Consider the following 13644-nt stretch of genomic DNA (forward strand, 5'->3'; position numbering starts at 1 on the left):
TTGAGAGAAGACTTGCATGTGTGAAGAAGCAGTATCTCTTGAAAGGGGCAGGCTATTTGAGCACTCTTTCGAGCCTTCCAACATACTTTTCCTCTTTCAAGTTCACGTCTTCTGTTGCAAGAGATTGGAAAAGCTGCAAAGGAACTTTCTGTGTGATAAGGTAAAATTACATTTGGCTAACTGGGGGAAGGCGTGTAGCCCTTTTCAAGTAAGGGATTGGGTATTAGGAGCTTGGACTTGTTCACTAACGCTTTGTTGGGCTAGTGGCTATGAAGATTTGGGGTGGAGAGATCCAAATTGTGGAGGAGGGTCATTGCATGCAGAGTGACCTACCCACCGCCCAGGATCGGCCTTTTTTTATTATACACCATGGATCATTCACTTGGGGTGAGATCTCTAGTTGGGGTAGGGGTTTGGAAATTCATTCGAAAAGGTTGGAATGAATTTTCAAAGCATATTCGGTTTAAAGTAAGGAGTGGAAGGTTTAACCCCAAGGGATTGGCTCAAGTGGGTAAGTCATTTGGCCCTGGTGCCTCATGTAGCATTAGGTCTAAGTTTCGTCTCCTCTTGGGTGCAATCAATTCTTTGTTGTTGTTGTGTGTGTGCGTGTGCGTGTGGTTTTTTTTGTTTGGGGAGGGGGGAGGGGGGGGGGGGGGGGGAACAATTTCCACATCACCTTTGATGTGGTTTCAATTCCCTTGCTCTCTTTATCCGCGGTTCTTCAAGGATTGTTGTTGACCAGAAGATTTTGGTTGTCGACTATTAGGGGCTTGATAATGGAAGGGTGACTTAGGGATGTGCAATTTAAGAGACATTTCTATGATTGGGAGTTGGAGGAAGTCGCAAATCTTCTATCATTATTTTACGGTCAACGCTACTCAGGTAGAAACAAATTTCGGGCCACAACATCACACAGGTTTTTTAGGTGTGCTCTTTTTATCAAAGGCTATCAGATGTTCGAGGGTCTTCTTTCCCGTGGAAGGCTATTTGGTGCTCAAAAGCCCTCTTAAAGATGGCTTTTTTTTTTTTTTTTCGTGGACAACGGCTCTTGAGAGGATCTTGATGTTGGATAACCTATGAAACATGCATCAGATTATAGTGAATTGGTATTGTATGTACAAAAGAAATGAGGAGTCGGCGACCCATCTTCTTTTGCATTTTTCTGTGGTGAGGGATGTGTGGGCCTTGTATTTTTTGGAGCTCATTGGGTTTTACGGGTTCCATAGCGGGCATGATTGAGGCTTGGAGAGGCGGTTTAGTGGGTAGGCAAGACCGAGATGCTTGGAGGACAACCCCCCTTTGCTTGTGCTAGGGTTTGTGGAAAGAGAGAAATTCCTTTGATGGGAAGGAGACTCCTATTTGGGTGTTTAAACATTCTGTACCCAGTTCTTGAGTTTTTTGGTAAATGGGTGGACATGTGAATCTTTGGAAGGAGGAGAGAGTGAGGGTATATGTAATTGTGTTCAAGTGCGCTCCCCTTTTGAACTTCTTTTAATGAACCTTTTTACTTATTAAAAACATAATATATATTGACAATCAACAACCTTTTATGAATCTCTCAAAAATTCCTGGCATTGAAAAACAATTTTGGAAAGCGGAGATTAAAAATTTCTCTATAATTAAGCGATCAGCTTCAGTTGGAATGTTATGATGAACAAGATTTTACGACCCGAACCTCGATTATCCAAAATCATACAATACGTCAATGGGGCATTTGAGGTTTCATAATTATGTAACCTACAAACATTCAATCAGATAATATTCTTCCAAGAAATAAACGATTATTATTGCAAATAAATCTCTCAAGAACGTTTATAATTTACACTACAGTATCTTTACATCTCAAAATATCCAATCTCATAAAAAATCAAATGATTAAATGTAGTTTCTCCATGCTCACTAAGTGTGTTCCTAATTCCGTCTTCCTTCATGCCCATAACCTCCGATGTAGCGAGGGATGGGTGGAGCTTGGGAAAGCCCAGTAGGAACCATTCATCCCAATTCTTAACTAGTTCTTGTCTTTTTATCTCCATTTTTCAACCATAGGACCCGAGATTTCTGTGAATCATTCCTCCACCCCACTTTTTTCACTGGGTAGAACACAAAGGATCGTAGTTAAGCATACAGAGAAAAGGGTTATTAGATTTCATGCTATCAATCGTATAAAACAGTACTTATTAATATAGACTGTAATATGATTTTCATTCAAAAACCAAAATTTTGAAATTAAACAAAAATAGGTGCTTGGCTATAATTCTGCTATTATAGCATACAGAGAAAAGGGATATTAGATTTCATGCTATCAATCATATAAAACAATACTTATTAATATAGACTGTAACATGATTTTCTTTCAAAAACCAATTCTTCGAAATTAAACAAAAATAGGTGCTCGGCTATAATTCTGCTATGATCCCCACATGGATTTTGTACTTCACGTATAATAGGTGCTCGGCTATAATTAGGCATCCGCCTTCACCGACCCTTCACATGGCCTCAAACAAAAAAGTTTGAATTTTTCACAAAATCCTTTTATTTCAATAATTGCTTTGTAATCTTTTCAATTCAAGTAAGAACTCATGTCAACAATTTCATGGACAAAATATTTTTCTTATAAACATGGTATTAGCATTCTTTCGGAATCAAAGTTCAACAAATATTAATGCATGAATATAGAAGCATATGTTTTCAAAATATAAAATAAGCTTGCATGAGGTTGGGAGAAAGAAATGATTCCGTTACTGTCTTTTCCGTAAAAATTCGAGTGCTATTCAGTTACTTCTTTTCTTTTTCTTTTTCTTTTTCTTTTCCTTCGGTTTCTGTTTCCTTTGCTTCTGTCCCTTTTTTCCTTTCATGTCAATCTCTCTATCTCTTAATGCCTATCAGTCTCAAACGTCCTTCTCACTTTTCTTTTTTCTTTTTCTTTTTTTCGCTCACACTCTTCAACCTATTATTTCTATATCTATATCAAGAAGCCAAGTAATAATGGGTCTTCGTTTCCTGTTCTTATTCAATCCTCCCTTTTTAGTTTCAACGTGTTCCTTTTTTTCAACTAGTTAATCTTTACACTAACACACACACACACACATATATATCTAACTAGAGTGAGAATATATTTAGTTATATTTAATAAGAATTAATTTTGATCTCATAATCTAATTAAGTTAAAATTGGTGGTGCATTTGGCTCGAGAGGAATCGGAGATATTTCGATGGCAAGGAGAAACCTATTTCTATGCTTAAGTTCTCTATTATTTCCACTCTTTTTTGTTGGGTCTCAGGGAGAGATTATCGTTCTGTTGAGGAGATTGTTATTTTTTTGGCCTCTTTGAAGGCTGGAGGCTTTTTGTGGCCTTTTGTTTCCATGGGATTCGCTCCCCTTTTGAGCGCTTTTTATAAAATTCTTACTTACCAAAAAAAAAAAAAAGTTAAAATTGGTATGGGTCATTACACAAGATCTGTTTCATACAACAATATGCACATACAACATTATGTGGAATCTTCATTTTGCTTCATTAACAATGCTGCAGCATCATCAGACTTGACAAGTAATCTTGCTGTCAGCTAGTATCCCTACGGGCTAAAAGCCAATAAAGGAAGAGAAAAATGAAAAAAAACAAATAATGTTACCAAATTGTAACATGAGCTTAGTTGGACAATCAACAATAAATCTATTGGTCCAAAATATTTCTCAATGTTGCCAAAATAATGGAGAATTTTAGTTAAACACCGTAACATCTACATATGTTGAGTATGCATTTCCACATAATAAAAAGTCAACATTTTTAGGGATATGCACTCTACATTGCTAGGAACTCTCGGTGATGACATTTCTATGAAAGCAGAATTCGGGCAAAAAGTGCACTCATGTATTCATTTGCATGGAATTTGTGTGGTTTTGGTCTTAATTCTTTTGTAGCTAATTAGAATTGTATCTGATACATACAGAAAAGGGGAATTCTCCTGCGGTCTAAAATGCTTGTTTTTTCCTCACTGACTTAGTAATACCATTCTTTAAGTACTTGCCAATGTAAAAATGACTATCTGACAACTGCTGCTCCTTCCCTTTATTGTTTGGAATTTTTTCGCTGTCATAGTTTTCATGTCCTAGTTTTAATTGGTAGGTGAATTGTTGGAATCAGCATTTTGATACTCTGTAGCATATCAATTTCCACAGTTTTATAGGCATTTTGGAAAGAAAAGAAAAGGGGAAAAAACATCTCTTAAGGAGGACAAATCCATTAGAGACACTGGTTGATGTCCATTGGTTCATTGCTTCTTTAGTTGCTTTTATGTGTTACCTTTGGTAAAGGATTTCATATGATGATCTTCATATTTTTGCCTTTTTATGGACATTTTGGAAAGAAAGAGACTCCTTATCTTTTGAGAAGTGACAAATCCGCCAGAGACAGGAGGATCTTTGGTGTTCCGTCAGTTGTTTTAGGGTGTTCCTTTGTAAAGGGCTTCATAGAGCTCATGCTTCATATTTTCACAAAGCTTTTGCTAGTCTTCTCGTTACTCACTCAAGTGTTGTTAAGCTTGTAGGTTGTACCACTTTTTTTTTTTTCCTCTCAATACCACTCACCCTTATTTGAAAAAAAAAAAAAAAGTGCCCTTGGAGTCCAGGAATTTCATTTGCATACTTTTGCCCGTGATAGCGGTGCTGAAATGTGCATACATTATTTCATGATGCTTTTATGTTATGCATGCATGCTTGATAATCTTGTTATGATTATTATTTCAATTCCATAATAGACTGTTTTCTTATATCTTGTATAAAATATTACAGGCAATGTGGGCGCTCTTGGCTGGTGGGATTTATTTATAAATTTTGGGTACTGTTTATATGTCATCACTGTCATATTACCTTCATTTTTGGGGTTTATCTTATGTTATAAAGAGAAGTGACAATTGTTAACATTTTTTCCTTTACAGTATCGCTGAGTGCTTTGCATTTCTTGTTTGTACAAAATGGTCTAATCCGGTGATTCATAGAAATTCTAATAGAAGAGAGGCCAGCTCATCTTCTACGGCAATACGATATCTTGACTGGAATAGTGGCTTAATTGTTTCTTCACAGAATCGCTCCGAGGATAGAATGTGTGGTCTGCAAGACATTGGTGGGCATATTATGAAATTACCAATAATTGGTTTCCAGGTCCTCCTTTGTATGCGATTGGAGGTATGTTTTATTTTTGTGGTCATCAGGGACAGATCCACATTGTGCCCGTGGGGCACGTTACCCCACGCCACCCCCCCCCCCCCCCCCCCCCCGGGGCCCAACGTGTCTCTTCAATATATATATACCACTTTGGTCCAATAGCATATGTAATTTTTTATAAATTGCAACCCCCCTAAAATTCTCCATTTCTAAAGTTGTCCCTTTGGCCAATGTGGCTCTTCAATATATATATATATATATGTTTACTTTAGTGTGTGTAATTTTTTAAACTTTTACAAACCGTCCTTGTAAAATTCTCCCTTTCTAAAAATCTCTCTTAGCTCTTTCTTTCTTCTCTCTTTTACTTCTTTTCTTTGATCTTTTCAAAAAATATTTGCATTCACTTCTTCAATCAAACCCTAAATTTCCTCTTCAAAGTGCTTTCATTTTTCTTTTCTTCTTCGTCTTCTTCTTTTATGTTTTTTCTCTTATTAAATTTTGTATTCTTGCACTCATCTATTATGTATGTTTAATAAGCTTTTTCTCTTCTTTCTTTCTTTCTTTTTATTTTTATTTTTTATTTTTTTAAATTCACTGCAATTTTATGAACTTATTTTTTGAATGGTGCAATTTATGAACTTAATGATTTTATATTTTTGAACATTTTTCACTATATTTTTTTTAGAATAATGACATAGTATTTGAATATTGATTACTGGAATTCTGTTTTTTGGCTTGCTGTTTTGCTACACTATTAGGTGGAAAAAAAAATTAATTAATTTTGATCATGCTCATTGCGCCCCCTGAAAAAAATTCCTGGCTCCATCCCTGGTGGTCATCATGGCTACTGGCTGGATGAGATATTATGATACCCTTGGAATGCCTTATCAACAAATCTAAATGTGGTTTCTAATTTCAGGGAACACCTGCTGGTGCGAAATCTATCCCACTTCCACTTCTTTTCTCTCCTCTTTTTCTGTTGCAAGGTGCTGGGGTACTGTTTTCTGCGTCTAGATTGGTGGAGAAAATCATTCTTTTACTACGTAGTGGAGCTGGTACAGAAAGTTATTTTACATTTTCTTCAAGAGTTCGTGATTGCTTTGGCTTTTTGCACCATGGCTCCAGGTAACAATTTGATACATTTCATCAGGAGGAGGTAGGAAAGATTGTGCATTTAATAAATTGATGCAACCATCGAATGTGGTGCGAGTACCATGAATCAGTTATCACACTGTTCTGTCATTCTTTACATGTAGGCTTCTTGGTTGGTGGTCAATTGATGAAGGAAGTCGGGAAGAACAGGCTCGACTTTTCCAGGATGGGTCTTCTGGGTAAATTTTCTTTTTGCATCATTTAAAGTTTCTGAAAGGGATCAAATTCCATATTTTATCCTTGTGTGTGTTTGTGAAGTATACAAATTCAATTTTATCCTTGTGCACAAATTCAATATGTTACCCCCTTGTGCGTTTGTGATCTTATGTGATGTCTGTGGCCACAAGCCACACATCTATCATTGGAAAAAAATCAGAGAAATTTATAATTTTGTACAATAAAAATTTTATATTTTGATTTGTAATTTTGTAGTGAAGTGCTCCAAAAAAAAAAAAAATGATGAAATGTATTACATGTCACGGGTGAGAGCAAGGCCGTGCTCGTGCCTGCACGGCATTCTAACAAGGTCGTGAATGTATCCTTACCGCAGTATCAATGGGATGCCATCACATGTACTTGGGCTGTCTGATTGAACGTGTTAGGTGGGCGGCATTAAGGTTATAGAGTTGGATATGGCGCGTAGGCATATCTGCATACCCGCTGTGGGCCATTTGGACAACACAAAGTGGGTTGTAGAAGCCCTTGATTCTGAACTCAAACAAGGTGCATAAAGGTGCTTTGGTCTTACAGTGAGACTTACTTGTGGAGTTGAGGTCCTCTCAATTATGCTTATGGAAGGAGAATATATCTTTGCATTAGTTTTCAAAGATGTTGAAGACTTCGATTATGGAGTCTAATATGTAGATGCTGTTGAGAAGGTTGGAGACTTCATTAGGGGCTTATATGTGTCTGTAGAAAAGCCAGTAAAGTCTTCTGTAGCCAGACCCTCATAGATGCTCAATAAGAAGACGGGTTTGTTGTCCATAAATATATATTTATGGTTGTAGACCCTGCTGAACACAATAGGCCCGAGATAATGAACCTATGGAGAAGGCAGACCACATGGTCAAAGAACAATGCAAACCGAAGGCAAGGTAGGCCAATAGGAGATCACTTTTGCTGAAGAGGGATAAATATATTGATAGAACCACTCAAGATGAGCTTGCCAAGCAGATATAATGAGGAATCATATTGTACGCGGTGCAGTAAGCATTACGGCAGCAGATATAATGAGGAATCATATTGTACGCGGTGCAGTAAGCATTACGGCAGATTTAAGTTTCTTCAATAATTGGGTCGGAACCGAAGCTGCTTCGTTCATGGATTTGACAAATAATGGATTCCATGTACATGACCTGATTTGGGATGGATTCTCGGCTCCCATAAAAAAATCAGAATAGTTCAAGTCTCGGTTCATGATTTATCTTCAAGCAAGTTTTGGAGATTTCACTAGAGAGCTCTGAAAGTTCATTCAAAGTCATTCTTTGTCAGTAATAAAAGCTTATTTTGCTTTGATCGAGCATGGAAAAGAAGAAAGAAAGGATCGAACGCTTTACTCGGTTTCTTCATTGATCGTGGTAAATTGTTCAAACTTGAGGGCAAGTTTTCTTAAATGAGGAGGGTCTGATGCAAATAATTAATGGTGCTTTGGAAATTGCCTTGAAGAAAAAGTCAAAGAGTCAGTCTTGTTTTAATAAGCTTTGGAATTAGTAAGATTTTACTTATGAAAGTGGTAAAGTGTTATTAGTGCTGTGTGGAGATTCTAAAAGTCATTCTAGGAAAAGTCAACTGAAGTGTCATGAAGAGTAGTTTTTATAAAAGGGACAACCCTCTATAACTGCTGTAACCAAGTCTAAAATCAGTGTAATTTTTTGACATATCTTTTTATAAAGTATTCCACAGGCTTTTCCTAGATTTCCCTTTAGAAATCTAGGCTTCAACATGATTGGAGTATTTCTAGTCTTCCTTACTGCTGTAAGAAGACTTCTGTTGTTATTATTATTTTTTTTGTTTGCTTCAATCATGAACTACATGCTGCATCAAAGGACAATTTGATAATCTTCATCAACAAGGGTAAAAAGGTTAACTTACACGATGATGCACTCTCACCAATTAGGTACATGCAGTGCATATTTATGGTGTCTCAATTTACAAGTTTCTAACTTATTTTGATTACCAAATATGTTTAAAGAACGTGTGTTTGAAATTTGAAACCTACCTTATGAAAAAATTTATAATATAAAATCTGCAGAAAGGTTCGATTAATCCCCTTCTGGAGTACTGTCGATCGATCAATGTTTAATTTGATCGATCGGTTTCGTAATAGGTTTCAAACTCTTCTAAAAACCTTTTCTCTCACAATCTCTTGGCTGCCTCACAATCTCTTGGCTGCCTATAAATATATTTCTTTTTAGCAAACCTTAAGACACAATATTCAAAATCATATCTTGGATAGAAAGTTCTTGTGAGGTTTTTGTGTGTATCTTTATTTTTCATTCGTTCTATCGGTAAGTGTTCATACACTACGTAGTCTCAAAGATCATTCAACATTAATCCAATCCACAACCAGATTGACAAACCGGATGACTAGTGGATGAGACCGATTCCCTAGAAAAACAAGTTTGTGAGGAGCGAATACTTTAGACGATGGGTGGATAGCCTGGAGACTTTCGAGTGAAAGTTTGGCATCATCTATGTCTAGAGGTAACTAGGAGTTCGAGGGTCATTGAACTGTAACCTAGTTGTAATGTCTTTCTTGATAGCGGATTTGGTTTTCCTGGACCTAGTCCCTTGATTTTCTTTCCTTTCTGAGGGTTTTTCACGTAAAAATCTAGCATCTCTTATGCTGCTTTAATATTTGTGGATTGCATGATTTTTACATGTGTTAGTTTAATTTTTCTGTTAATCTAGTTTAATCTGAAAATTGGTTAAAATAATTAAATTGATTTAGAAGACCTATTTACCCCTCTTTAGGTCTAGACCAGTAGACCTTGCACAGTTCTATATATGAGCCTCGGGTTCCAATCCGTAGTACTTTTAATACTACTGTGTTAGAATACTTTTGCTAGCATAATTTTGAAAAATTTTGAAGTATGAAAGGGTTTTTTTTTTTTTTTTAACAAGTAATTTGAACTATGAAATGTGAGTATTAATTTGTAGTCTCATTTAATCATATTAGTTTTACAATGTCAGTTTTTCATGTAATGTCTTATTTTAGGAAATTGCAATGAACAAGATTTGACTTCTTTAATAGATGGCTATGAACGCATGCACTATCATTAAGTCCGACAAATTGGCATTTCAAAAGGAAAACTGGTGGTTAAGTTCTGACTTACCTTTTTTTTTTTTTCCCTTCGGATTTGTCAATGTATTTCTTAGCTGGACTATGAAACTTTGGTGACCTGTAGTGTCTGCATAATTGGCATCATTTTTATTACCAGAAAAAAGAAGGAAAATAAAAGAAAATAAAAATATTGTCAAATATATTTACCTCATTGTCTTTGTAATGTCATTTTCAATATTTTCCTTTTTTTGTCGTCCTACTTTTTACTTTCAAAATATAAACACATTTATCTAGTCAATCTTGAGAAACGTGTATAAATGTAATACCAACATGTGCGTAATCTAATGTGTCTCTAATTGTACATGTCTTGATTGTATAGACAATGCAAATTTTGTTACAAAAAATAATGTATATAACCACACTGAAATTTGGAAGTATCTAGACGGTTAAAATGGACATAATAAATGCATGATTGATACATGGGGTGTTTTATCTAGTTTGGAGTGAGATTTTTGCTTGTTCGGATAAAGTTCATGTAAACTTTAAAGCAATAAAAATAAAGCATGAATGCAGTTAATATTATTTTCTGCTGTCTAGTACCCTCAGGGCTTATAGTGTTACCGGGAAGGGTGTCACAAGTAACTTTGATCACTAATGTCTGTAATTTTCTTTTCTAACTATGCAGTTATAACACTTTTTGTGGTTATCCTCCTGAAATAGTGAAGAAAATGCCTAAGAAGGAACTTGCTGAGGAGGTGATTATATATTTCGGAGTGACCTTTGCATTTTACTTTTGCCTTTAAGTTATTAAATCCACTTTTTTTAATTTTCTTGTTTTAATCTCCATCAACTGATTTTATTCCCTTTTCCCACTAGAGTAAATATGCTGGCCAATGGCATCGTCACTGTGTCACAGTTTACATACCATTGTCATCATTCTTTTTTTTTTTTATTAGAAATATTTTTGTTGATAAGTCATTCTTTTGTTCTGTTCTAATTCTCCCGCGTTTCAGGTTTGGAGACTTCAAGCAGCTCTCGGTGAGCAAACAGAAATCACAAAATTCAGCCAGCAGGAGTATGAAAGACTTCAAAATGTAACATTCTTAATCTTGGTAGATGCTTTTACAACAGCACAATACGTGATGTTAACAACAAATAATACGAATTTTCTTTTTTTTTGAAAGGTTAATAATATGAAAGTTGCCTTAATACATGTTTTAAATTATGTTGTCTATAGTGCAATTCTTGAGCAGCGTTCTCTGCCATAACGTAGGATGCTTAAGTATGCACATGGATTTTGAACACTTGCATGATTCTCAGTGCTTATAATCCAAGAAGCATGGAAATAATATTTCTCTTAACTTGCCATGTGTATAGTTTTTGTAGTCTAGCAGAGAAAGGCTTTATTTGTCTCTAGTAAAAGATTACAATTAGCCTCCTAGTATTTAGTGCATTGTGGTCAAATTATCACCTAGATGATTGCTTTTCCCAGTGGACTTACTTCCTGGAAGGCTTTAACTTGAGATGTGATCATCTATGAGCCATGGTATTCCGTATCTGTTGTTCGTAGAGTCTTTTCTATATAGTTTCTTGGTTTGGGGGTTGGGTGGTTGTTTTGTGTTGTGGGGAGCTTTCCCGTTCGATGGCCCCAAAGAAAACAGTTTTTCTAGGATTGACTTTCTTTATTAACTGCGCACTTGGAGAAATATGTTATCCCCGAATTCCTGCGACTTCAACTCTGCTTGGCCGCGCCTAAAGTAATACCGGTGGAAGTTCCACAAATTTAGCAAACGAAGTGTACGGGAACTTCAAAGGAACTCCAGCAAACGAGAATCCACTCCCTACTCCTAATCTTTTTTACTTTTAGTTACTTGGCCATGACTTGCATATATGAGTTTTTCTTGATAACAAAAGGATATCATGGCAAAAATGGTATCTGGTTATCCCTAAAATATATACATATACATATGTATATAATTGACAAGGACCTAGGAAATGGCTAAAGTCTCAGCTTCTGTTTATCTCCTCAAACTGCCCTACTACTTCCCCCCTCCCCTTGTCCCCAACCACCCTCGCTTCTTATCCATATGCATTCTGTTAGTTAATGCTGAAAATAGCCTGTTCTTATTTCACATGTATCAGTTTTGGGGTTCCAATTAAGGTAAAGGATGGGGGTTAAGTTGACAAGGTATCATTGGATGGAGTGGCATGATGGTCTTAGGAGAGACCTCTGTCTCGGACATCTTCATACTCCGACCTATCTTAGTCTTATGTGTAAACACTATTTGGTGAAGCCGGCACATATAATTTCATTCCAACAGAACAAGTTAATAAAATTTAAGAGTTGACAATGAACGGGTCTTCAATACAGCTTTTCAATTGTGGAACTGTTCATCTTAATAAAACTTGCTTAATGCTTGCTCATTTGAAAAGAAGGTTGGTGTAGAACATTTCCATGAATCCTTTATACGGACTACTTTTTAGTGGTGTTCTGCTAGATATGGAAACATTTGACATGAATATGATACACTGTTGTTAGTTGATAATACTATTTTTCGTGTATGTTTATTTTGAAATTTGACCATCTGGAGTTTGTTCAAAAGTTCTGTTCAATTCTGAAGTAGGGTTTGTTAAGAAGTTGATTCGAAATTAACTAATAGATGTTATCTTGATGCATTTGTCAGGAAAAAGTTTTATGTAGGGTTTGCTTTGAGGGAGAGATTAGCATAGTCCTACTACCATGTAGGCATCGCATCCTATGCAGGTATGTTCCTCTGCCTGTAGGCAACTGAATTCTTTGCAAGTTTGCAACTGATAAAATGTCTACCACTGTTTTGTCATTGCATACTTAATTATTTTCTAATTCTGTGCAGCAACTGCTCTGAGAAGTGTAAGAAATGCCCCATTTGCCGTGTAGCTATTGAGGAATGCTTACCTGTATATGATGTATAGCTTTGACAATTGACCCTTTTTGTATAACTATAATCTGGAGTATGCACATAACGTCAAAAGGTTTGACAGGGATTCTCCTACACAGCTCTCATTGAAATTTTTAGGAACAGTGAGTGTCGCTTTGATTGAACTAACAAGCAAGAATTAGGAAATGTATAAAATGCAGTTTTCATATTCATGTTTCGATCGGTTAGTTTTTTACCCTTGTAACATACTCTACTTCGATGTGTGGCTGAAAGTTGCATTGTTAGTAAACTTCACTTGTAACGAATTTTGTTGCACAATCGTTGTTTGAGTTATATGGGGTGTATGGAAGGTAAAACTATTCCTAAAATTTGTCCATTGGGTTAAGAAAACTGAATGTATCAACGTTTGAGGAAAGGTAAAAGTTGATGCTTTTCAACATTTCGGTTTACCCCCAAAGACGGACAAATTTTCTTCCTTTTTGATTCACAGTGAAACCATTGCTACGGATAGCTCTGCAACTTGATCTTAATGCTGTATTGCTGTATGACCTAAATGCAGTGTGTTATTAGATTTATTTGTTCATGAAATTAGCATGCCATTTTGCTTTCATGAATAGAAAACAGAAACTCTATTGGTGAAACTGATGGATAACTCTGAAAATTGTGGAGCTGCTTTAATCTATTATTTATGCTACCAGATATGGCCTTTCAGTTTTTCAAAGATGGGGCTTCCTACAAGGAGGTTGGAGAAAAGGAGGTTACTGAAATTTGTTTTAGAAACCTCTTTTTCCAAAGAATAGTTTTAGAAATTTGTCAACAAGATGATTATTGAAAATGTTCAGTTTTATTTTATTTTATTTTATTTTATTTTTTATTTTTATTTTTATTTTTTTTTATTACCAAATTACAAGTAACTAATATTCTGATGGACATGCAGAAAAATAAGGAGGATAAAATGAAAAATGAAAACAGTTGTGAGTTACTAATTCAATGCACAATGACAGCTTGTTATTATCCTTTATCCTCTCATTATCTGTAATAATTTCCTCATAAATAATGTTATTCTAAAATCTTTCGTGACATAACCAAGCACCTAATGAATAATGGTTAGAGATGACATTTTATCCATCC

The 13644-nt window shown here is 35.7% G+C and overlaps 1 protein-coding gene across 2 annotated transcripts in view; it reads left to right on the forward strand.

The window, feature by feature from the left end:
- LOC132282515 (uncharacterized) overlaps positions 1 to 12962 on the forward strand; it is a 32404-nt gene extending 19442 nt beyond the window's left edge. For both annotated transcript variants that reach the window (XM_059784229.1, XM_059784228.1), the window contains 8 exons: positions 4789 to 4834; positions 4935 to 5181; positions 6080 to 6285; positions 6417 to 6491; positions 10281 to 10350; positions 10609 to 10689; positions 12280 to 12359; positions 12469 to 12962. In XM_059784229.1, coding sequence (XP_059640212.1) covers positions 4789 to 4834; positions 4935 to 5181; positions 6080 to 6285; positions 6417 to 6491; positions 10281 to 10350; positions 10609 to 10689; positions 12280 to 12359; positions 12469 to 12547 — 884 coding nt within the window. In that variant the 3' untranslated portion in view covers positions 12548 to 12962. The remainder of the gene's footprint in view (positions 1 to 4788; positions 4835 to 4934; positions 5182 to 6079; positions 6286 to 6416; positions 6492 to 10280; positions 10351 to 10608; positions 10690 to 12279; positions 12360 to 12468) is intronic.
- The last annotated feature ends 682 nt before the right edge of the window (positions 12963 to 13644 follow it).

The sequence above is a fragment of the Cornus florida genome, unplaced genomic scaffold (genome assembly GCF_030987335.1).
Source record: "Cornus florida cultivar Cherokee Brave unplaced genomic scaffold, ASM3098733v1 CherokeeBrave_3.0.0_Hap2_Chr11, whole genome shotgun sequence".
NCBI classification, from domain to species: Eukaryota; Viridiplantae; Streptophyta; class Magnoliopsida; order Cornales; family Cornaceae; genus Cornus; species Cornus florida.